Source organism: Ascaphus truei, chromosome 1, assembly GCF_040206685.1.
Source record: "Ascaphus truei isolate aAscTru1 chromosome 1, aAscTru1.hap1, whole genome shotgun sequence".
Classification (NCBI taxonomy): Eukaryota; Metazoa; Chordata; class Amphibia; order Anura; family Ascaphidae; genus Ascaphus; species Ascaphus truei.
Window position 1 is genome coordinate 319,216,087 of NC_134483.1, and position 25,133 is coordinate 319,241,219.

Below are 25,133 nucleotides of genomic sequence, written 5' to 3' on the forward strand. Positions count from 1 at the left end.
AATATGTTGTTTTTGCCAACTAAGCGGCACGGACTATTCAATGGTCAACAAGGTCTATGCCACTTTAATGAACAGACCCCAATGATTAACCATGCTGCTCTTGTGCAGTCTGTACTTTTATGCAACCGGATGTTACTCCTCCAGCCATGTCATCACAGCAACAAAATTGGACACAACTAGTGATTTTCCACACCGCATTCGGGTACTTTGCCAACTATGACTCTTCCAAGAACAGAACATTTGCTGGAAAAAACAAAAAAATGCCAGACTCTCCAGGGTCTCTTTTGAAGCCTCCTTCCCTTGTTCCTTATCATCTTAACCAAGTAAGAACTTCCCTGTTACTTGATGCACAAAATGTGTGTCCTATGCACAAAAAAGTAACAATTAAATGTGGATACACAGCGACCCACAGGCGGGACAGGAAATCTAAATAAATATCGAGTCATTTTTGCATTTGGAGTGCCTGTCATTTACCTTTTGGACGGTATGCACCCTATACAATAGTTATTGCATTTATACATCAGAGTGCTGCGTTACATATATACATATTCTTGCAAACTCAAGTACTTCAAATTAAACGCCTTAACCCTGTAAGAACTAAGTGTAGTGGCTATATATATATATATATATATATATATATATATATATATATATATATATATATATATATATATATATATATATATATATATATATACACACACACACACACACAGTGTTCGACAAACCTATACATCTGCACGCCCCGGGCGAGTGGATTTAACATCGTGGCGAGCTCCTATTGGCCCAAGCAGCACACGTGTGGTACTAGGTGGCGAGTAGATTATTTTGCTCGGCGAGTAGATTTTTTGGTGATTTGTCGACCACTGTAATATATATATATATTACAGTGGTCGACAAATCACCAAAAAATCTACTCGCCGAGCAAAATAATCTACTCGCCACCTAGTACCACACGTGTGCTGCTTGGGCCAATAGGAGCTCGCCACGATGTTAAATCCACTCGCCCGGGGCGTGCAGATGTATAGGTTTGTCGAACACTGTGTGTGTGTGTGTGTATATATATATATATATATATATATATATATACATACATACACACACACACACACACACACACACACACACACACACATATATATATATATATACAAATGTAAATACAACTGTATGCTCATCTGCATGTCTTAGGCAGGTATATAAATTTTACATTTTCAGTGGGCCATATAGAAAATGTCAGTCTCCGTATTCCCTAAGTGTTAACCCCTTGCAAGCCAGAGGAGGCATGAAATTGATTGCAAAGCAGTGTGTGGCCGGCTCCTCTGGCTGCAAATTGTATGTTTGTTCTATTTCCAATGACAGCAGATAAAAGCAACTTTACCCAAGTCTAACCGGTTTCCTGCCTGCTGACAAAAGGTCCACACTAGGATCAAAACGTATATCTCTGTACTATTTTTCACCCCTCAAATAGCTTTCTGACCAAATCCAGTGGGGATTGCCATCTTTTCTTTCAAGGGTCGGCTGTAAAACCTTGGACCCCCCTTTGATCCCTGGCTTTCATATTTAGGAAAGAATTATGTCTAGTCCCGTTTTTGAACTCAACGCATTATCCTCTACCACCTCCACTGGGAGGCTATTCTATGAATCCACCACCCTTCTGTGAAGTAGTAATTCCGAACATTTCCCCCTAGCCTGCCCTCCAGCATCAGAGCATGACCAGCATGCTTCATTTCCTAAAACCCTTGATCTATTTGAACGTTTCCATCATATCTCCCCTCTGCCTCCTCTCCCCTGGAGTCGAGGTCCTTTAATGGAGGTACTATAGTTGATACGTGTTGTCTTTGTTGATGTGTTTTATGATGTAGACTAGGGGTGCGCAATCTTCCCCCCGCACCCCTCTACTTGCTCACCTCCCCTGCACACGCACCCCCTCCCCACCCCCCACTCGGCTCCGGCATTTGACGCAGGGTCACCATGACAGCGAGTCGCTCGAAGCCAAGGTAAGTTAGTTAGAGGCCTCGTGCGCCCCCCGGCGCCTTGGAGGGAGAGCGCGGAAGCTCTGTAACTGCCGCACCCCCAAAGAAATTCACGTCCCCCAGTTTGCGCACCCCTGATGTAGACGATGCAAAATTGTAGCAACCTCTCTTTGCATCTTGAGAGACAAATCAGGTATTGTGCAGGCTTTAGAAACCCAGTAATCTAGACAAGGTCTTACCAATGATCTATAAAGTTGCATCACTACCAGCCAACATATGAGAGCGCATATCTGAGAGGAGAATATGGTGGGTGTATTTACATGTCATTACCCAGAATCCCGTGCTACAGTGGAAGCATTGCATGTGAAGATACAATGGTGAAACACAGGGTTGCAGAATTATCGAGACATCCAAATATGCTCACAAGTGGTATTTTTTATTTGCTATAATCTATATACATATATTTTTTCCATTCACATGCATTGAGTCAGGGGATATTTTATTAGGCACGAGTAGGAAATTAGACATTTTCAGCCAAGTATCTGGTAGTCAGTGGGAGATAACATCGCTGATCCAGTTCCTGCTTGAGTAAATGAACAGCGGAGCAAGAGCAGTCGGTGATTGCAACACAGATTAGGGCTCCGGTGACGACCTTCAAAAACAAGTGCACTTGCATGAGAAGAAACAAGATTACAATCAAGTTATAATAAAGAATGAATTACATTTAGAAGGAATTTATTTTAAATTATATTTGTAAGCGTTAACATAATATTTCTATTACAACATATTTTTTTTTCAGCTTACTATTATTTGCAGTTTTCAATGGGATACAGAAAATAAAAAGGGAACATTCAGGACCGCAACTAGCAGTTTTCGCATACATTTAAATTTGAATAGTAATGACGGGGTCAAATTAACAACACGTTTAAATAATAAATAGACCAGACAAATACATAGAAAAGGAAGGGGGGAGGGGGAGCACCTTCTTTATCAGCTTTTTAGGGTTTTCCCTTGTCTATTGTTCTGTACCTATTCTCTGTAAGAAATATTCCTTGTTGCAGGCCTTGCTCGAACAACCTTGGGGGGGAACGATTTAATCCCTCCTATATAAAGGCCAGTTCTCTGTTGTCTCTCTGCCTCATTCTCCGTCGAACCGGGGATCCCATATCTGGGAAAACTTATAGCAGTTCTCTCTCAGGAATGCCGTGAGCTTTTCTATAACAGGGATATGCCATATCCTACGTTTAACCATGGCTAGAGAGGGAGCTTCCTGTTTCTTCCAGGTGCTCATTTGCATGTCATTTCCCAGAATCCCTTGCTGCAGTGGAAGCACTGTATGCTAGGTGATAATGGTGAAAGGCAGGGTTGCAGACCTGCCTAAGACATGTGAATGTGCTTACAAGTGATCTTTGTATTTGCTATATGCAATATGGTGGAGGATTCTTGTTGCCTTTTTCACCCACCATAACCTAAAATGTGATGGTAAATCCTACAGCCTTGAAAATTGCAATGCCAGTATAACCAACATCACACTGATGAGACCCATTAAGGTTAAAACATGTCTGTCAGTGGTTCGACGGGAGAGTGACGGTCCGGGACCTCGGCCTTAAGCTGCATGCTGCTATCGGGGTGATGCATCCGATCTCTGGGTGATCCAGGACCAAGCAGAAGGAACCCCTTTCTACGATCACCGCATCTAGCTAGGGCCCTAGGAGAGATGACGAGGACCTACCTCCTGCAACGAAAAGGATGGCAACAGCGGCCTCCCAGACCGGAGCAAAGGATGGAAGCCTCCAAGGAGCTGCCAGGGACACCCCCCCCCCCTCCCTGCAAAGCTTGGAGGAAGATGAAGCACACAGCACCCCTGGCGAGTACCTCCACCAGCAGCCAGGAGACTGACAGAGGCCCAGCAGCTACCGTCTCCATCAGCCCAGGTGACATTGCCACTCCCCACCCAGCAGCAGTAACCCCTCTGCCAGCACCAGCAGCCCTAGCTCCAACCCTGCAGCTGGTAGCAGCAGCAACATGAGGGATGAGGCAGACAGTGGTAATGCAGCTGAGGGAGGTTAACTGACAGTGCTCCCTATTGGACACCGAGACCTTTGCCAAGGAGCTGGTGAGCAAAGCAGGCGTTACACCAGACGAGATCCTGAGCATCCAGGACCTCAGGGGTCGCCTGTTTTTTGTCACCTTCACCACGGCGGGTGCCTGCAAGCGGTATTGGGAGACATTCCAAACCCTGAAATAGGAGCTTCCCTTCTCCCAGGTAAACGTGAAGTGCCCCATCCAGAAGGAAGAGAAGGGGATCACAAATAGTGAGGAACCCCCACATTCCTGGAAGGGATATTGCCACTTTTCTGCAGCGTGGTGAAGGAGCCGAATCAAGGACAAATTGGGGTACTGGGTGGGAAAGCGGAGCATGGTCGTTCGCTTGAGGGTAGACCCAGATGCAACACCTTCCTCCCAGATTTTCACTTGCGGGCTGCTCAGGAAGGCTTCTTTACCCTGACCAGCCCCAGACCTGCGGGAATTGGGGAGGCCTGGGGCACCAGTGGAGACAATGCACCCTGGGAACCTGCAGTAAATGTAAAAGCACCGGACATGGCACCAAGGATTGCCCCGCCAGAAAACTTGCGACCTGTGCGGGGACACAACCCATATGTTTCGAGACTGCAAGCTGAGTCGGGAGCTATGCAGAGGTCATGGTGAAAGGTGCGAAACCAGGCGCCCCCCTGGCAACAACTGAGGTGGCAGTCAAGAAGACCCTGAAACCCACCCCGTGAAGGCAATGAGTGGTAAGCATCAGAAGGAAGAAAGGCAAAAGGAGGCCATCAAAGCAGTATCCGCTGCGACTCCTAAACCCGGTGTTCCTTCAGCAGCAAACCCCACCCCCCTCCACCAGCCCCTCCTCTGCAGCAGCATTTCCTCCCGCACCTATCATTGCTGCAACCCCCTCCCCTGCCTCCCTTTCCCTCCTCCTCCTCCCTTTCCCTCCCCTGCCTCCCTTTCCCTCCCCTGCCTCCCTTTCCCTCCCCTGCCTCCCTTTCCCTCCCCCTCCTGACCCCACCTCCTCCCTGCCCCCCCTTCCAGAGGCTGTTCCCCCCCCCCCCCCCTCTGTAACACCTCTCCCCAGCCCTGAGGCTGTTGCACACCCCTCCCCTTCTTCCTCCCCTGCCACAGATGCAGCCCCTAGTGCCCAGACCGGAAAGGAGAAACAGGGAACAAAGAGGAGGGCCCTCGAGACAAAGTGTGAACCAGGGGTTGGAGCAGGAGGGCCCAGCTGCAGATAGACGACTCCCCCACTTCCAGTGACGCCGACAGCGACCTGGAGGAGGCAGAGATGCAGGTGGCAGCCATCTTAGATCAGGCGGCCATCTTAGAACAGCCACCTGCAGAGGAAGGTGAAAAAGTACAGGATATAATAAAGCGTGGCAGGAGGCGGCAGCAGAGGCCATCCTCAGCGAGAACCTCGATCACACCATAGAACTGCTGAGTGGGCTGTTCGGGGAAACCAGCAAGGCCACCCAGGCCAATTAGGATGGTAACTAGTATCACTGCATGTCTGTCTAACCCTTTATCCCCAAACTAATGACGTCTTTTAACATTTTCTCCATTAACGGAAGGAGCATAGGAGAGCAGTTGCGACGAGTCAGCATACTAAACTTCCTTTCTTTACAGAAATGCAATGTGTAAATGCTGCAGGAATGTGCCTCACCTTTTTCTCAGTCATACAGGCATCTGAGCGGGCAGTGGTCTCATGGCCTCTCCTACTGGTCTGGGGGGAACAGGTGCAGGAGCGCGGGTGAAGCCGTTTTGATGGTGGGGGGATGTTTCACTGTTGATTCTGTCCACGAGCTCGTCTGCGGCAGACTTGTCGTGGACGGTTCATGGGCAGGGGAATTAACTATTCCAGCACCTGCGCCCTTGGCTCGCGACCTCCAGGGCAGTGGTGATAGGCGGGGATTTCAACTGCACTATTGAGGCGGGTGGCCGCATCCCCAGCACATCTAAGATGGATGGGACGTTCAGACTACTCATGGCGATGATCAGGGAGGCATCCTTGAAGGACGTGGTGGGATCCATGGGAGCAGGCGCCGTAAACTACTCTTGGTGCCACCCGAACGGCTCCGTGCATTCTCGGATTGACTTCCTGCTCACCATAAAGCAGGTACAGCACAGACAGCACTCCATGGTCGCAGTACACTTCTTACCACAGGGCCATTCACTTCCACATGTGCCTGGGAGGAGGTTTCCCCAGAGGCCAAGGATCCTGGAAGCTGAACTGTGCCCTGCTGGAAAGAGAAGAGATTGTGGAGGAGCTGAGAACTGCATACACAGCATGGAAAAGGACTGTTTCCCCAGCACTGCAGAGTGGTGGGAATTCACGAAGATAAGGATCCGCTGCTTCCTGCAGGCAAAAGGCAGACGTCTGGCGTGTGAGAGGAAGGGGGAGTTCGGGGGGCTGCAGCGCTAGCTGCTATCCTTGCACGACCTCAGAGGCTGCGGGTGGGACATGGATGAGGACTTCGAAAAGACCAGAGAGAGCCTGCGAAGGTACTTTGAGGAGGAATCCAGACGAATCATCTTCCGTACCAAAGTGGAGAATCTGGAGAAGGGTGAGAAATGCAACGCCTTTTTCTTCAAGAAACTCCACTCCACCCACACGCCCCTAAAGGAGCCGCAAGACAAAGATGGCAAAATTAGTGATGTACCGAATAACCCGGTGGATTTTCAGCTACCCGGAAATTACCTGGACCCGGCAACTGAGAAGTGGGCCCGGCGCCGGGTAATAAAGGAGCCGCAAGACAAAGATGGCAAAATTAGTGATGTACCGAATAACCCGGTGGATTTTCAGCTACCCGGAAATTACCTGGGCCTGGCAACTGAGAAGTGGGCCCGGCGCCGGGTAATGTCAGGGTAGCTGAAAAATACATCATTACTTACTTGCTGTCAGCGACGGAAGGCAAGGAAGACCCGTGAGGAAGCCAGTGGCGACATCTGGGCAGGTCAGCAGAGGTCCTCTAGTGGTGGCAGCATCAGCAGTGTGTGTTCAACCCGTGCTGGAGCTGCAGGACTCCATAGCAGTGTGAGCTGGGGAACCATGTGACCGGAGCAGGAGCTGGAGCGTTCCTATTGGACAGCCGGCTAGTGCGAGTATAAAAGATTTTATTTTTTTTAAATTTACATGTTGACAAATGCCCACTCACATGGTGAAAGATAAGGATAGAGATATGATGATATCAGGTTACCGGAATCAGCTTGAAGAGTCCTGTCAGTAATGATTGGACAACGATGGAACTGAGAGAGCTCCTCCTTGTTAGGGCTGGAGCACACACCGCACTACATGACGTGTGCGCACGCGCGTTCGTCACCGACCCCTGGCGGCCAATGGTAGTGTTCATTGTAGAAACTACCATTGGCTGCGAAGCACGGCGGCGTCGCCGCTGCTGTAGCTGGAGTCTTTCAAAACTGTGATTCCAGGCTGCAGCAGCGTGACGTCAGTTTCAGCAGCCAATCAATGTCCAGACGTTTTCATTGATTGGCTGCTGAAATTGCTGGGGGACGGGACAGAGGACGGGGTTTATTATTTTATTTATTTCACATATTTATTATTATATTATTACATTATTTATCCGCCGCCACGCTTGCTCTCCCGTCCGCCCGCTTCCCCCCCGATCATTCCGTCTGCTGTGGATATTCACACATCGCCCCCAGCAGAGGCGCGTGCATGCGGCGGCGCGCCATGTGGGCTCCTGCCCTAAGCCATAACCTGCAGCATGCACCGGATCCACACGGGACTAGAGTATTGCCAGCAAGCTAAAGTGGTGAATGGAGGGTTGCTGGCATAATGCCAGTGAAAGTCCACATTCAAAGCGCTGCGACAATAAACTCCTGCAGGTGAGGGGACGCCAAACTGCTTGCCTCCACTGGGCAATTCCTCGTGCACAGTCCGACGTGACGTCACAAAAGCCCAACGCGTTTCGTCACTGTATTGATGACTTTATCAGGCAGAAAACCCTGATGAAGTCATCAATGCGGTGACAAAACGCGCTGGGCTTTTGCGACGTCATGTCACATCAGACCGTGCATGAAGAATTACCCAGTAGAGGCAAGCAGCTTGGTGTCCTCTCACCTGCCAAAGATTATCGTCGCAGCGCTTGGCATGTGGCCTTCCACTGGCATTATACCAGCAACCCTCTAATCACCACTTTAGCTTGCTGGCAATACTCAAGTCACGTGTAGATCCAGTGTATGCTGCTGGTTGTGGCTTACAAGGAGGAGCTCTCTCAGTTCCATCGTTTGCCAATTATTACTGCCTGGATTTTTCAAGCTGGTTCCGGTAACCTGATGTCTCATATCTCTATCTTTGTCTTGCACCATGTGAGTGGGCATTTGTCGCCCTTTTTATAATAAATTCTTATTTTTATACTTTAAATACAATATGGAGTGTGCGCTTTTCATTTTTGTTTTATAGATCTTTCCTGGATGTGGTCCATCTTCAGAAAAGCAGCCTCCTAATCCGGATTGCGTTTCTACATTTAAAGCAACATTTTCCATCTTGTTTGTGTATTTTATATACACTATTGGGTTCTTGTACTGGACGTTAGATCTTCCATATTATTACATAAGTATTCACTTTATATAATTTTTTTTGTATTAGTACTCAATGTTATATTTGTATCTTTATTGATTCACATTTTTAATTGAGAAGTGTAGATATAGATATACACACACATACATATGTTATACATACATACAAAATAGGAGGGGTGATAGCCAATCTTGGTTGCTTTACTTCAATTATAAAGTAAGCTACACTATCAGCTAGAAAGACAGGGGCCAGAACAAAAGACAAACAAGGCAGGGGCAGTAAAATCCGCCATAAACTTCAGGTTTAGACCAGTTGTGCAAGGTATATTTGTACACAGTATAACCAAAGAAGAGACTTACTAGATTTTAATAGCAGCTGCACAATTAGATCGAAGAATCATACTCGTTCATTAAAAAGTATTCCAATTTGCAAAGAAATATGCCTCAGATTGCCATTCTCTTCCCATTTTTCAAAGCACTTTTGAAACGGCTGCACATCTTTCCCAATAGAACAGATGACTAAAAGCAGGACCTGACTTACCTGTTCATGTGACCCGCATCAAGTCATCACCTCCACAATATCCGGTATAGAATCGATCTTTGTCCACAGATGCAGTGTATATAATTATTAATGCATTTTAACCTGTTGCAATACCCCATGTATGTTTCCCTGCGGCCCTAATCAGGATCCCATTCAATGTAAGTTCTCGCAAGCAGGGTCCTCATGGCCTCATTGTATATGTCCGTCCTCATTTGTATGTAACGGTTTACGTAATTATCAAATCGCTGCACCCCCATTGTACTATGATGTGGAATATGTTGGCGCTTTACAAATTAATGATAATAATATTATGCCAATTACCTGAACAAAAATACATTACAGAGCAAGGAAAAGATGGCTTAAGAGCACATTGGATAGACGCCTAAATGAGCAGGATAACTTAAGACATGGGTGCTCAACGCCAATCCTCAAGCCCCCCCGCCCACCCCCCAATAGTTCAGGATATCCTAGCTTCAGCACAGGTTGCTCACTCCCTGCTTCAGCACAGGTGGCTCAATCTTTCACCAAGTCTCTGATTGAGCCACCTGTGCTGAAGTTGGGAGATCCTGAACTATTGGGGGGTGGGGGGGGCTTGAGGATTGGCGTTGAGCACCCATGTCTGCGGCCCCGGCGCTGCACGCGCACCTGCCAGGCTGGCGGCGCGTGCAGCTTTGATCCCCGGTCTGCACTGAGTTGCAGGGGGAAAGATGGGGTGAAAGTGACAGGGGCGTGGCCATGATGTCACCCGCAGGTACGCCCTCATTGGCTGAACCGCCGGGGGGGTGGCATGTGCTCCATCGCCAGTTCTGAAGACCGTTTTACTGTCTTTATAAAAATCTGGCCACGCAGGGGCCAAGGTAGGTGGCGGCCCGGCCCCATTGAGGGGCAGTTCTTGTCCTTGCAGCGGGGACCTAGCCTTAAGAGATAAACCTGACCCCACGCCCCTCCCCCTAACCAGGGGGCACGTTCCGCACGGCTTCCCCGCTCCTCACTCACCTCGGCGGCTGCGGTTGCTGCTGCTTCAGCTTACCGTCCCCCTCCAGCGCGCAAGGCTGCATCCGCCGTTGCCTCCGCCTCTTCTCTGTCTCCCGGCTTCCCTCTGGGTCGGGTGCGCCAGCCCGCCGGCATTACAGGGCGCACGCGGACCCGCGCATCATATGCGCTCCCTCCCACACTCAGCTCCGCCCCCGGCTACCACGGGACGCCGCGCCACGCTCCTGTGCGGCGCCCCGTCTCTGATCCTCCCCTGCTCCTATCCCAGGCCCCCCTGGGGACGCACCTCCACTCCTCCCCTTCCTCTATTGGTGCTTGCTGGGTATTTAGCTCCTGCCTCCACGGTCAGTCAATGGTCAGCATAATCCTCTGTAGCCTAGTGCTGTCTGGTATTGTGCTTGGCTCTCGCTCTTTGTATTTCATGTCTGCGTACCTTCTCTGGATCTTGACCTTTGGCTTACGGACTCTACTACGCTTACCTCTCTTACCCTTGGACTCGGCAAACGAACTTCGCTACGCGTCTCTCTCTACTCTCAGACCTTTGGCTTATGGACTCGACTACGCTACCTTCTAGAACCCAGAATCCGGCAAGTACCCGACTAACCCTTCTCTACAAACCAAGACGCTGCCCAAGACGCTGCTCAATACCACACTCCGGGCACGCCCCCCGCTGCTGTGGGTGTATGGTGTTTCCCCTTCCCACCTCAGTACTGGGGGTCTTTGCAGGTTTGCGGGCAGCACGAGCATTACACACACCAGCTCTGTGACGTCGTGGACGTGCCCCCAGACGCGCGCGCACCTAGCCGGCCACAAGTCTCTCCTGGTGTCAGCAGCATTCACACACCAACAGTGTTTACCTTATTCCAACTACTGGATATGATGCAGTCTTATTACTTACTCATCCCAACTTCTATGGGATAAAGACAGAAGAATACCGTATCTTTATACACATTTTGTAAACTAACTTGACCAACTTGCTCGGGTCCTACCATAAACCAAATATTTCAGATGACTGGTTCAGCAAGGTATATCCCATATCCAAGAGATTCTGTTCAGGTCACCATGTGAATGTGGCCCTCACACCACAGCTGAAAATAAAAAGCTGCCAACTCTAGTATGACTAAAGAGGGACTCTTTGCATACTACAGCAGCATTGTGAGTGTACGCCTCCAAGAGTGAAACTATTCAGTTGTGCAACATAGATTAGGCGTTAATGTAAATAAGTGTGTGAAAAGCCACAGGTCTCTTCATCCTGTTTAGACAGCACTGACCAATGAAGAAGAGACCAGTGAAGTTTGGAAATCTCTGCACACAATTACTCTGCAGAACTCTTGTTTGATTAACCCTTCCACTCCCATATGGGGGGGGTGTCTGCCACACATTGCTGCACACTGGTAGCACAAGGGTTGTAAGTACAGTGAATCTCAAACTGTCACAAAACAGTACTGGACCTGTGGACATCTACATCATTGTCGGTGGAGTTTGTTTGTCCCAGCCCGTGAACTATTCTCTTCACCATTCCAAGAATATATGTAGGCGAGAGAAAGGCACCAACCAACCAACCTCCAAATGATTTTACTCTATTTCAACCCTCCTTCCCATAAAAGCAGCCATGTCACTTACTTTAATTGTTGAGCGGGACAAAGTTGTTACAGGAAGCTTCAGATGAGCTAACACAGCCTGGCTATAGTGGCAACCATTTATAATACTCTGTATTTCACCAATTCACCACCAGAAAGCACATCATCGCTACTCAATATGTAACAGGAAGAAAACTGAAGCTCAGCACTGCAACTTTTATCACAGAGTGAAGAACAAATAATGTGATTTAATTCAAGTGTTTTTCAGTACAGGAGGGACTATTTACTCAAGTGCTACAGACAGAAATGTCGTTTGCACCATCTTGCACAAGACATGCTGGGGGTTATTACACATAACAAGTGATGTTATTTTGCTACTTTATGACCCATTCGAATAACCCGTCTCCAGGCTCAGTATCAACTCATTGTCACTTTACCTCTTTGTTCCTCAGGCATCAAGATTAGATTGTAGGATCTTCATGACAGACTACTATTGTGGGTGCATAGTGTATGCTAAGCATTGTGTACATAACAAAAAACAATATAAACCATTGGAGGGGGATGTATGGGACTTCAGAGAATAGAGTAAAAAGACTACAAATTTTTAATTGTTGAGTTTAATTAAGTGCTACAGCCTGAAAAAGTAGTTTAAAATAGACCCGAAATTCAAAGCAATCAGATCGAAACAGTATTTAATATTTTGCTAGTCACCGATTGTTCGGCAAAACAATATGACTGACAGAGGTAACATGCCATCTGCCCAACTTTTTCTGGCAACCTCTACTGTTCATTACTGTTTCTAGACCTCTGAAAAGGGGGAGGGAAGGTCATTAGGGATATCATTAGAATGGGCTGAGACTGGCGAGCTCTATAAAAGGCTGCAGTGTGGTGTTTGCTGGGTCAGCAAGCGCTTCACTCCCTACTGCCTCAGGATACAGGTCAGGACCACAATTCCCGGTCTCTCCACTTCAGCTGCCACGGCAGCTCTTCCCTCAGCCATCTGAAGGGAGAGGAGGCTCTGACACACATGCACACACCATCAGCATAATGTGCAAGCATTACTTAGGTCTCCATCCCAACTCTTTAGTGCTCGTCACAACCACAGATGAAAGATCACACAACAGCGGTCTACGTTACTATGAAAAAGTAGTTGTACTGCATCTTATTTCAAGAAATTCTACACCGGACATATCTGGGATCGTTTTCTTTTGACCTCATTTTAGAAAGCATTCTATTTATTTCTAAAAAAAAAAAAGGCATAATTTCTATAAAGAAGTTATGAAATATTATTTAAAGAAGTTATGAAATATTATTTAAAGAAGTTATTAAATATTATTTAACTTATATTTAGGTTGCAAAACCAAACAGGGAGAGAACCCTGTTTTTTATTTATAGTAAGTGGTATGATACCTTTCATTGGCCTAACAAGTAGTTGAAATGTTACAAGCTTTCAAACCTCTCAGGGTCCCTTCAGGGAGACATAAGCACGTGCCCCCGAGTACCACCACTCTTTGTCCGCAGTCATACCCCTTAAAGTGTTTCTCCTACCTCCAGTGTGTGCTAATGGCCCATAAGGATCAAGGCAAAAGGGTGCAAATCAATGTGATTTTATTTTGATCCACCCAGAGCCATGTTTTTACCTTAGAATTGCACAGGTTTTTCCTCCATACACATTCCACAATATGATGTCACATTAATTCATAATAAGGTCAAACACCAAACAAAACTCCTACAGACATCCATACGATATCTCACCAAACGCTCATTGGAGAGGAACCAATGTGGTCCCAACCGTCCAAATGCCAATTTTCAATCACTGAGTGCAGCAATACAGAAGTGATGGTAAAACCGTACTGAAAAAGGTTTCCTACACAGATCACTCGTCTGGGTAATATTGTTACAAACAGGGGATGCAACTGACACTGGAATTAGCCAACCCAAACTAGTTTAAAAGTGCGGTAGGGCAAGTGAAAAAAAAATCCTTACTAATGGTAACTGGAGTTAATTATTTCTGTCTCTCTCCTCCCCTTCAGTTCCCCTCCTTCCTCCACTATCCCCAGTACATTCCCACCCTCTGCATGCTCAGCAGAAAGTATTTTAATGCACATACGGTACACACCTGCTGAAAAGAAGGAAAAAAAAACACTATTCACATTGAACCTACGGCTACAACTAGGTTTCTTACAAAATACAAGTTGGCTGAACCTTTTTGCAGAATGTAGAATAGAAAGAGAAGACAGTGTCATAATAGAGCCATCATACAGACATCTGTGGATGTCTCCGCCTCCCCTCCCCCTGTTAAGCAATGCACAGTGAAAACAGAGCCAGCCACCTCTGACTGTGCCCTATAATGACTCCCGCTAGGAAGTGCAGCAGGTTTTATTACATGTATTAACATTACTACTGTATAAGATACCTGGTGTTGAAAGTGATGACGTCCGGTTTAAAACATCACCATTGTTTTAAAAGACACCCAAAAATACACACAAACTACATACATGTAAACACCCCCTTACCCCTTCCAGTGCTATGGGGGCCATGTCTGGCACTTAAAGAGAGGGTGGCACAGACAGAAAGGGCAGGAACATTTGTGATTTTTTTCTCTTAAATATTAATGACAACCTAAATAATAAACGCAATGTCGGGGGAAAAGTAAACTCAGTACAGTTGTTAAAAAAAAATGAAGTTATGTTACATCAACACATTCCCTTACCTGGACTGGGCAGCCATAGCGAAGTTTATAATGCAGGGCGTCCAGTGTCCATCAGGTGGTTTCTCTCTTCTTCCCAAACGCTCTGGTATTGGTGTGATGATGCCTGTCCCCTTCGGACGTCGCATCTGGTGATTATTCACATTATTGTGGCTTTGCCATACAGTGCTGCTGCTGCAGCTGCTGTTCTGCACTTGCACCGATCTCCCTGCAGCAGCGCTCGCGCCCCCCCCCGGACCCGCCCACCTAACGTTCGGTGACACGCCTCCTCCTGCAGAAGCTAGGAGGGGGAGGGGGGGGGAGACCTCACTCACCCAGCTCCGGGTCAATCCATTCCATGCCTGGCAGGGGAGGCCGAGTCAAGTTCGCCGCACGCTCAGGACGCCGGACCCGTATTAAAACAGCGTCACCGTGATATTCTGCTTTATTCCTACCTAGGAACCCAGAGAGATGGTGTAGTCGACACATGGGCAAAGACGGGTGAATTAGTGCTCCCCTCCGCGGCTTCCCTTTCGCCGCGGGTGGTACGACCCGCTGCCGTAGATAGGCATAGATAGAGGTATCAGTCGAGCCGCGCTGTGATTGGACAGAAGGGCTGAAAAGGGGCGGGGGAACAAGTGAGCTCTACCAATTGCAGTGGAGCTGCGGGTAGAAACTTGTTCAGCTGGAGAGAGAACGCCTTGGAACAGCTGAGAGGTGGCAGCAGAGCGTTGTGTTCTGTACTATGGGGGCATGATTTATTCAGTGCAATATAAATACATGACATAATTTGCTCAAGGGCATATATATATATTTAAAATAAAAAACAAAGATAAGCCTATGTGGCAGCAGCTTTGGGTGGTGCTCCAAATCCTCATACAGGAAAAAAGTAAGGGGTTATGTGTGGGCACTTATGTGGCTGATGTATCAAAGTATCCCGGCTGCAAAAGTGGGGCAAGAAACGGCACCAAATTTATCAAAGAGAAAAATCCTATTGCAAACCATGGGATTTTTGCCTTGATGATTTTGGTGCAGTTTTAGTGTTCCAGTTTTGCTACTTCAGCCCCTTTGTCACTAAAAGCAATATATTTTACTGGTCATATGATGTGCTAAACCAGTGAGGTTCAATCTTTTTTTGGTTAAGGAAACCTATAATTATATTGTGAAATTCTGCGGAACCCCAACCCTCACTACTAGCGCATATGAGACCAGATGCATTATAAGGAACCCCAACTCTCTCTAATAGTGTGCCTGAGATCAGATGCATTGTAAGGAACCACAACCCTCTCTAATAGCGCATATGAGACCAGATGCATTATAAGGAACCCCAACTCTCTCTAATAGTGTGTCTGAGATCAGATGCATTGTAAGGAACCCCAACCCTCTTTAATAGTGCTTCAGAGATCAGGTACATTGTAAGGAACCCCCAACCCTCTCTAATAGCATGTCTGAGATCAGATGCATTATAAGGAACCCCAACCCTCTTTAATAGTGCTTCTGAGATCAGGTACATTGTAAGGAACCCCCAACCCTCTCTAATAGCATGTCTGAGATCAGGTGTATTGTAAGGAACCCCAAACCTCACTAATAGCGCATCTGAGATCAGATGCATTGTAAATTCGTCTATATTTGGTCGAATTTTCAAATGACCTGAAAAATGCAGGGAACCCTTTAGGGATTCTAAGGAACCCCTGCTGAAAACAAAATGCTAAACAGCCCTTACTAAAAAGAGTCAGGGAATGACATTACTGTACATTTAAAAAAAAGCTCTGCTGTAAATTTTCTTTATATAGCAGACAAAATCGATACTCAAGTAACTTTATTAAATAAATATATGTTAACATGGGACCTATTCATGAAAGTGCAAGAATATATTCTTTGAGTTGTATAGGGTGATGTCTCTCGAAAGCGCATATCAACATATTTGTTAAACACTTCTGGTGTCTAAATCACGTGAAAAGTGATTTATTTTTCATACATTTGTTTTTGGCCCTCCAGATCTATGCAATATGCAAATTTGTTATGTAAAGTGCGAGATAGAAACTGACAGCTTAACTTTAAATAAAATATCTCGCCTTGTTTTGAATTTTTATATGTTTTTTTGACATTTTGACATCCTTTTATATATGTGTATGGTTTGTTTCTGGTCTAGATACTGGTTTACCTTTTGTTAGACAACTATGATTCCTTTCGTGGCTTATCAACATGATCAGTTGATTGCCTACCACTGATTGTGATTTTTTCTAAACCAATCATTGAAAGGGATCTGCCTACAAAAGATACCCGTGTTGAGATACTTTTTACTCTTTGATAAAGTCCCACGACGGGACGTAACGCGTCAGAGGTGCTCTCTGTTATGTGCAGCATTCACGTTCAATAAAGCTGATTTTATTTTTCCTGGCTGAGTTCCGTTTTGCAGTGACCGCCTATACACTTTCTTCTATGGTGATATTGATAGTTTGCCAAATGTAATTATAAGGATTTCCCAACATAGCTGCTGAGGCAGGACATCTGCCTCTACCAACATGGCAACCGAGGCAGGAAGGCTGCATCATTACGGATCCATATAGGAATTCCCAACATGGCCGCGGAGGCAGGATGTCTGCCCCCACCAACATGGCTTCCGAGGCAGGAAGTCAGCCTCAGTCTGGAATTATTGCTACACCTGCCTGCTCCCTTTATAAGGCCTCATTCCCCACTCCTGCTTGCCTCTGCAAGGCTCTGAATACCTTTTCCCTGCTGGAAGCTTTGTCCTGCCTGAATTGTACTTTACCTATTCCTGACGACCTCGGAACTGTGACCCCTACAATTCTGCCTTCTCCAGCCCTGATCCTGAAACAGTGACCACGTTTATCCTGCCTTCTCCTGCCCTGACCTTTGACCCGGACCTTACTACTCTAATCTTCAGGATTCGGATCCCAGGTACAGGTCGGTCTCTACTCTCCACCTCTGCCTAGCGGGTCTGTCTCCTTGACAGTACACAGTTATGTACGCGACTCTAATACGTTGCACAGGCCAAATGGTATGGACCTGCAGAGGTGGAGATGGCCAAGTCCCTCCAAGGCCAACTCCTGGGTAGCACTCCACGCACCTGGCTACGTTGGGTACTTGGCCGAAAACCAGTGTGCGCTGTCCCTTTAAATCCTATCTCTCCCAACTCAATGTAATCCTCCTTGCTGCTCCCAGTCTCCCGTGATCAGCGTGGCAAAAAAGTGTCCTTCCAGCTGGAGCTCCCTGCGTCACTCAACCCCCTCCACATTTCACGTATCCCTACTAAACCGGCAATCCGGAACCGGTTTTCCAGAACTCTATCCCTCCCGTTCCTGTTTCCATGGATGGTCAACCGGAGTATCTCGTCTGGAAGATTTTGGACTCTCGAGTCCTCTAGGGGATCCCTTCAGTACCTGACTGACTGGAAGGGGTACGGTCTGGAGGAGAGGAGTTGGTTCCAGGCTTCCGATGTCCACTCTCCCGCCTTGGTCAAGGACTTTCACAAGGGTTTTCCTACCAAACCTGCTCCTGGGCATTCAGTGTCTGCCCCTAAAAGTGGGGATTCTATTTGGAATGTAAAGTGCGAGATAGAAACTGACAGCTCAACTATAAATAAAATATCTTGTCTCCTTCAGGCTGGTGATATTGATAGTTTGCCAAATGGAATTATAAGGATTTCCCAACATGACTGCTGAGGCAGGACATCTGCCTCTACCAACATGGCCGTCAAGGCAGAAAGTCTGCCTAATTCTGGATCCATATAGGACCTCCCAACATGGGCGCTGAGGCAGGATGTCTGCCCCCACCAACATGGCTGCCGAGGCAGGAAGTCAGCCTCCGTCTGGAATTATTGCTTACACCTGCCTGCTCCCTTTTTATAAGGCCTCATTCCCGACTCCTGCTTGCCTGTGCAAGGTTCTGTATACGTTGTTCCCTGCTGGAAGTCTTGTCCTGCCTGCATTGTACTTTAACTATTGATGATGACCTCGGAACTGTGAACCCTACAATTCTGCCTTCTCCAGCCCTGATCCCGGAACAGTGACCACGTTTATCCTGCCTTCTCCTGCCCTGACCTCGGACCCGGACCTTACTACTCTACTCTTCAGGATTTGGATCCCAGTACAGTTCGGTCTCTACTCTCCATCTCTGCCTAGCGGACCTGTCTCCTGGACAATATCCAACCGTAACAGGAATAACCACTGTGTGGTAAGAGTGATATACAATAAATAGGGTATTCTCCCTTGTACTGTAATTATTTAAAATTAAAAATCAAGGGTGCACACGTAGCCTCGACGGGCTGAATAAGCTCTGTGGACTCCGCTCTAACCGTGGACTTTTGAGCCCTCCAAAGCCTGCTAAAAATCTTTAAAATGCCCCCCTGGCCGGCGGAATCTTCAGTAATGCCTATAAAGAAGGACAATAAGCCTCAGCCTCCCCTAGCGTCCTGTTTTTTTGTGAAAACGAGATCTCCTGCAGCCGAAAATCAAGATGGCGCCCGCGCACTTACAACAACACCAGCAGCCTGAAATTCCTCAACAACAAGAGGAAAACTTTGCAAACTGCCCAGGAAGAAGACAAGGTAGAGAACATCCAAATCACCCAAAAATGCCCTTAAGGTTTTGTCCCCGCATGCTACTGCAGCGCACGCTGTGGCGGACGCTGCAGGGACGAGAGACCTCCCCTCAATGGCGCCGGGCTCGCTGCGAGGGGGGGCCACAGCGCTGTGGCGAGAGTTTCTCCTGCTCTCAATAGAATTGAGAGCAGGACTCGCGACGGAGCGCTAGGCCACGCCCCCCGGCGGTTCAGCCAATGAGGGTGAACCTGCCGGGTGACGTCATGGCCGTGCCCCCATCACTCCCCTGCCACCCCCCCCCCGGTCTCTCTTCCTGCAGCTCACTGCAGACCGGGGAATCGGCTGTACGCGCTGCCAGCCTCGCGGGCACGCGTGCAGCGGAGGCACTGGGGCCTTAGCCTTAGAAACTGTTTAAGGAGATGCAGGGGTTTTTCCACATGCCCTGGATAAAGCTGTTGCGGAGTTCAGGTCAGATCTTTCCACCCTGACAGAACGGACAATGCAGCTAGAGACTAAATTCGAAGAGTCCCTGCAGAACCAGGGTTCAATGGAAGACGAGCTGTTCAGACTTAATAATGAAATCAGAAGCTTAAAGATAACGTGGACGATCAGGAAAACCGGGAAAGAAGACAGAACCTCAGGGTAATGATTATTCCGGAAGAAATTGACCCAAACGACCTGCAATCTTATTTGATAAAATGATTTACTCATATAGCCCCGTTTCTTGTAACAAGTGATCTACATATGGACAGAGCACACCGTGCCTTGAGTCCAAGATTCGCGGACCCCGGAAATCCAGCGACGTAATAGTTAAATTACACTATTATACTACGAAGGAGAACATTTTAAGGGGCTGCAGGAATCAAGATTATTTGGACTTAGAGTTCTCAAAGATTCAGATCTTCCAAGATCTTTGAGGATCTACAATCTCAAGACGAAGAAACCTCTGCCCAGTCACAACCGTGCTACGAGATAACAAGATCTGCTACAGATGGGCTTTCCCATTCTGACTTGTCGTAACTACAGAAGGGAAGCAAATTTCACTAAGATACCCGGAAGAGGTGGAGAACTTTTAAAAAGCTCTTGGTTTACATGAGCGGCCGACCATGAGATCGCAGCGGTCCCTGAGAGCTGAAGGAGCGTTGGAAGTGTCACAACAAGGCGGAAGAGGCGACCGTCCGTAAGTCCTTGAGTCCGTCACATCGTTGTGATGGTGTAAAGGGTTTTCTCTCCACAGTTATTTGATTAAAGCGAAGAAGTTGGCGGGCCAGAATTTATGGTCTGCGGAGAACTTCTTTCCTCGATGTCTTGGATATTTGGCTTGGTGCTCTGGGGACCCGTGTGACTCGCAAGGAGAATAAAGATTTTATAAAGGATGGAGACATTGCGACAGACCCAATGTAAATTTGCTTAAATTCTTTTTAGATGGATTGACTCTATTGACTGATGTTTTTTATAGCTCTATATCACTCACCCACTATTATAACTATAGGTTGTATGTTCCCCCCCCCCAAAAAAGTTGAAATTATTTAGAATAGAAGGTTAATGTTACATTTTTGTTTCGATGATAATTATTAATTTTTTTTATATAAGAGGTATAGGTAATTAGAAGTTAAGGAGGTTTTAATATAAAGGAATCCAACGGTGGAGTTTGGAGATTCCCAAGGCTCGTGCCCCCCTCCCCCCCCAATCTGTGTTTTCATTAACCTTTGATCTTGGTACAGTATAGGACCATTAGTTAAAAAGATCAGAAATGGACAGTAGGTCCATCCCTTCTATATTATTAGTGTGTGCTTATGCTTTGTTTCCCCTACATTTTTTTTTTCCCCCCCCCCAAGTTGTTCCCCCCACAGTACCATCACAGAGATCAAGGAGGGTGCATCTTCCCTCCTTTAAAATGATCGCAGCAAGTCATCAGGATCAGTTAACGACACTGACGCACCCACACTCCACCCTATATATACATCAAGATAAGCAGAGAGCTCGTTTTAACCAGTAGTCTATGACTACTCAACTGCCTATAAAAATTGTCTCTTTAAATGTAAAGGGACTAAATTCGAATAATAAAAGAAGACTAGCTCTGAGAGAATTTAAGAAGATGCGGATATTTTATTCCTTCAGGAAACACATTTTAATAGGTAGGACCTTCCTAACACGTTTCGCGGTACTTACCCGTTAGCATATTATTCTTCCTATTCCAAGAAGAAAAGAGGAGTAGCCATCTTGTTAAAATATGATGTTCCATTTCAATTGGAAGAAGTTAAAAGGGATAAAGAGGGCAGATATATGTTGGTGAGGGGCCTCTTGTCAGGTGATAGATTAACTTTAGTTAATATATACGCTCCAAACGATCAACAAACTAAGTTAATTTCTGAAATCAGTCTTAGAAGATATTGGGGAGTGCCCCCCGGTGGACATAATATTTGGATGAGATTTTAATATGACCCTGAAACCTGAATTGGACAGGTACCCATCACTAAAACATAAGATAGCGAACAAAGTATTTAACAAATCAAAATACTTCAGGAAACGAAAGAATTTGCACTCTAGGACGCTTGGCGTATGAAAAATAAAAAACAAAGAGATTATGCATTTTACTGTCCCCCTCACGACATTTATATAACAATTGATTATTTGTCTCTGCAAATATGTTGGATCGGGTTGCTCAGACTAGGATAGGCCCTATAACATGGTCGGACCACGCTCCAGTCGAAATGGTCTTGAAACCCCCCTTTATTAGGCCCAAGGTTTTTCACTGGCATCTAAATGAGTCGCTTTTGAACCAGACAGGGATCAAGGAGCAGATAGGGAATGAATTGGTAGATTATTTTAGATTAGATAAAGGCTCAGTGGAAAGCCCGGCCACTCTATGGAAGCCCCATAAAGCTGCCATTAGAGGTCAATTTATCTCATTGGCTTCATATAGGAAAAGAGCTAAAAAATGTAACCAAGGAAAACTTTCGGCAAAAATAATTGATTTAGAACAGGAAAATAAATCACGCCATGCAAGAAGATTTATAAGCTTCTTTGTCAGAGTAGAGGAGAGGAATTACATAAACTAAGAATGGAAGACACAAAGAAAGCTTTAAAGTGGACTCATCAGACCAATTGTATGTATATATGTATGTCTTTATTTATATAGTTCCATTAGAGTACATAGCGCTTCACAGTAGTAATACACGTGACAATCATATAAATTACAAATAACAGGTCATGGGAATAAGTGCTTCAGACATAAAAGTAACAAGAGGAGTCCCTGCTCGGTGGAGCTTACAATCTAATTGGTAGGTAGGAAGAACGTACAGAGACAGGAGGAGGGAATTGTGGTATGTGCATCTGCAGGGGGGCAAGCTTTATGTATCATATGTTCAGTATTATCCACTGTGCTACTCATGCTTCTTTAAGCAAGTGTGTCTTAAGGTGGGTCTTAAAAGGTGGATAGAGAGGGTGCTAGTCGGGTATTGAAGGGAAGGGCATTCCAGAGTTGTGGGGCAGTCAGTGAGAAAGGTTTAAGGTGGCAGAGGGCTTTAGATACGAAGGGGGTAGAGAGAAGACATCCTTGAGCAGAACGCACGAGTCGGGATGGTGCATAGCGAGAAATTAGGGCTGAGATGTTAGGCGGGGCAGAAGAGTGTAAAGTGAGGAGAATTGAGTGTGTGATACGGGATTTGATAGGAAGCCAGGAGAGTGATTTCAGCAGGGGAGACGCTAAGAAAGATTTAGGAAAGAGTAGAGTGATTCTGGCAGCAGCGTTTAGGATAGATTGTTGGGGAGACAGGTGAGAGGCAGGAAGGCCGGAAAGCAGGAGGTTAAAGTAATCGAGACGGGAGAGAATGAGGGCCTGAGTCAGAGTTTTAGCAGTCGAGCAACAGAGGAAAGAGCATATCTTTGTAATATTGCGGAGGAAAAAGTGACAGGTTTTAGAAACATTTTGAATGTGAGAGGAGAATGTGAGCGGAGTCGAGTGTGACCCTAGGCAGTGTGCTTGGGCTATTGGGTGAATGATAGTACTTCAAACAGTAATGTGGAAGCAGGTACTAGGGCCAGGTTTTGGAGGAAGTATGAGGAGTTCTATTTTTGCCATGTTAAGTTTAAGGCGGCGAAGGGCTATCCAGGATGATATTGCAGAGACACATTCAGAAACTTTGGGCTATACAGCAGGTGTAAGGTCAGGAGTTGAAAAGTAAATTTGAGTGTCGTCGGAATAGAGGTGATATTTAAACCCAAGAGATGTCACTGTAAGGCAGTGAAGAGGTTAACTCCCTTCCCAGGCATCTAGAGACTGCACTGGTGTCGGATTGCACACCTGAACAGGGAGGTGTGCACAATCAACTCCTGATGGAGCAGGGATAAAAGACAGGAAGCTGTCAGAGACAGAGAGACGGCTTACCTCCAGAGAGAGCGAGGAAGTGAAACTTCTCCCAGCCGGGAGAGAGTTTGGCTGTTATGGACATTAGGACTGAAGGAAGCAGGTCTGTGGGGTCAAGTTGGGAATCACATCCAGGATAAAGATTGCTCCCCAGAACCAGCGTTCCTAAGGGAGATTTGGAGCGGCACGGAGACCCTGTGAAGGAATCCCTGCAATTCAAATAAGACTTTCTATATTGCTCCTTAAATACTATTTCATATGTTTTGGGCTGGGAACCAGGTTAGTTGGCCAGCGCCGTTAGCTAGGGACCTGCTGGTGTAGTTAGTTTCCCTAACGGGAATAGGATTTTATTGTATTATTTTGTGTTTTGCTTTAAAGGGGCAGTAGTCCCAATGTTTTGGTTGCTGTTTGGTGGCAAATAAACCCAATCCAGTTAAGGTTCACCCTCAGTCTGTGTGTCTATCTGCCCTCGCCTACAGGCCGTTCCGTCATAGTCACCTAGAGAAAGTGTGTACAGAGAAAAGAGAAGAGGTCCCAGGACACAGCCCTGGGGTACCCCCACAGAGAGATCGGTAGAGGAGGAAGTGTTAGCAGAAGAGACATTGAAAGTATGATGGAAGAGGTAAGAGGAGATCCAGGATAGAGCTTTGTTACAAATACCAAGAGTATGGAGAATGTGAAGGAGAAGAGGGTGGTCCACGGTGTCAAATGCTGCAGAGAGGTCGAGTAATATAAGCAGAGTGTAATGACCTCTGTCTTTGGCAGCATGGAGGTCATTAGATATTTTAGGGATGGCTGTTTCAGTCGAGTGAGCAGTGCGGAAGCCAGATTGTAGAGCGGTTGGAGAGTAATGGTGTTGAAAGAGGAACAAGCAAGAGCATACAAGACGTTCAAGGAGTTTAGAGGCAAAAGGCAGGAGGGAGACAGGTCGGTAGGTAGAAAGACAGGCAGGGTCAAGCTTGCTGTTTTTGAGTAATGGTATAACTGTTGCATGTTTGAAGGAGGAGGGAAAAGTACCAGAGTAGGGGGAGGAGTTAAAAATGTGTGTGAGCGTAGGGGTTATTGTAGGAGCAAGAGGTTTTAGGAGATGGGAGGGAATGGGGTCAAGAGGGCAAGTGTAGAGGGAGAAGAGGAGATCAGCAGTGACACATCCTCCTCTGAGACAGCGGAAAAAGAGTCAAGGAAGGCAGGAGGAGAGTTGGGAAGCAGTGTAGGATGGGAGGAAGAAGCAGAGGGGATGTTTTGACGTATGGATTCCGCCTTTTCCTTAAAATAGTCAGCAAAGTCCTGTGGTGAGATGGAGGAAGAAAAGCAGCTGAAGGTGGTTTGAGTAGAGAGTCAAAGACAGAGAAGAGTCAGCATGGGTTAGAGTTGTGCATGTTGATTAGTGAAGAAAATTAGGTTTGTTTAGCTTGAGAGAGGGCAGAGTTAAAACAGGATAGCATAAATTTGTAGTGAAGGAAGTCTGCGAGAGTGTGAGTTTTCCTTCAGAAGCGTTCAGAGGAACGAGTGGGGGAACACAGCATGCGCGTGTGGGAATTTAGCCAGGGTATGGGGTTAGAAGGGCGAGGATGGCAGAGAGATCGCAGGGCATGTAGATCGAGAGAGGAGGATAAGGCAAAGTTGTAGTTCCTGACCAGGTTGTCAGGGTCTGGAGAAGAACTGAGAGATGAGAGGGAGGAGCGTAAAGGATTCAAAGTGAGAGAGAGAGGCAGAAGGGGGATGAGTAGTGGTAGGTGGGCGATATATAACCACCATGTGGACAGGGAGAGGAGAGAAGATCTGGACTGTGTGAGCCTCAAAGGAGGGAAAAGCAAGAGAAGGGGGAAG

General features: G+C 46.7%; 1 protein-coding gene across 5 annotated transcripts in view; it reads right to left on the reverse strand.

Moving 5' to 3' along the window:
* The window catches only part of AFF1 (ALF transcription elongation factor 1), a 165,675-nt gene extending 151,051 nt beyond the window's left edge, over positions 1-14,624 (reverse strand). For 3 of the 5 annotated variants that reach the window (XM_075606048.1, XM_075606083.1, XM_075606076.1), the window contains exon 1: positions 14,395-14,624. In XM_075606048.1, the coding sequence (XP_075462163.1) occupies positions 14,395-14,519 (125 nt within the window). In that variant the 5' untranslated portion in view covers positions 14,520-14,624. The remainder of the gene's footprint in view (positions 1-14,394) is intronic. The other 2 variants (XM_075606057.1, XM_075606066.1) reach the window with 1 other exon arrangement.
* Between the last annotated feature and the right edge of the window lie 10,509 nt (positions 14,625-25,133).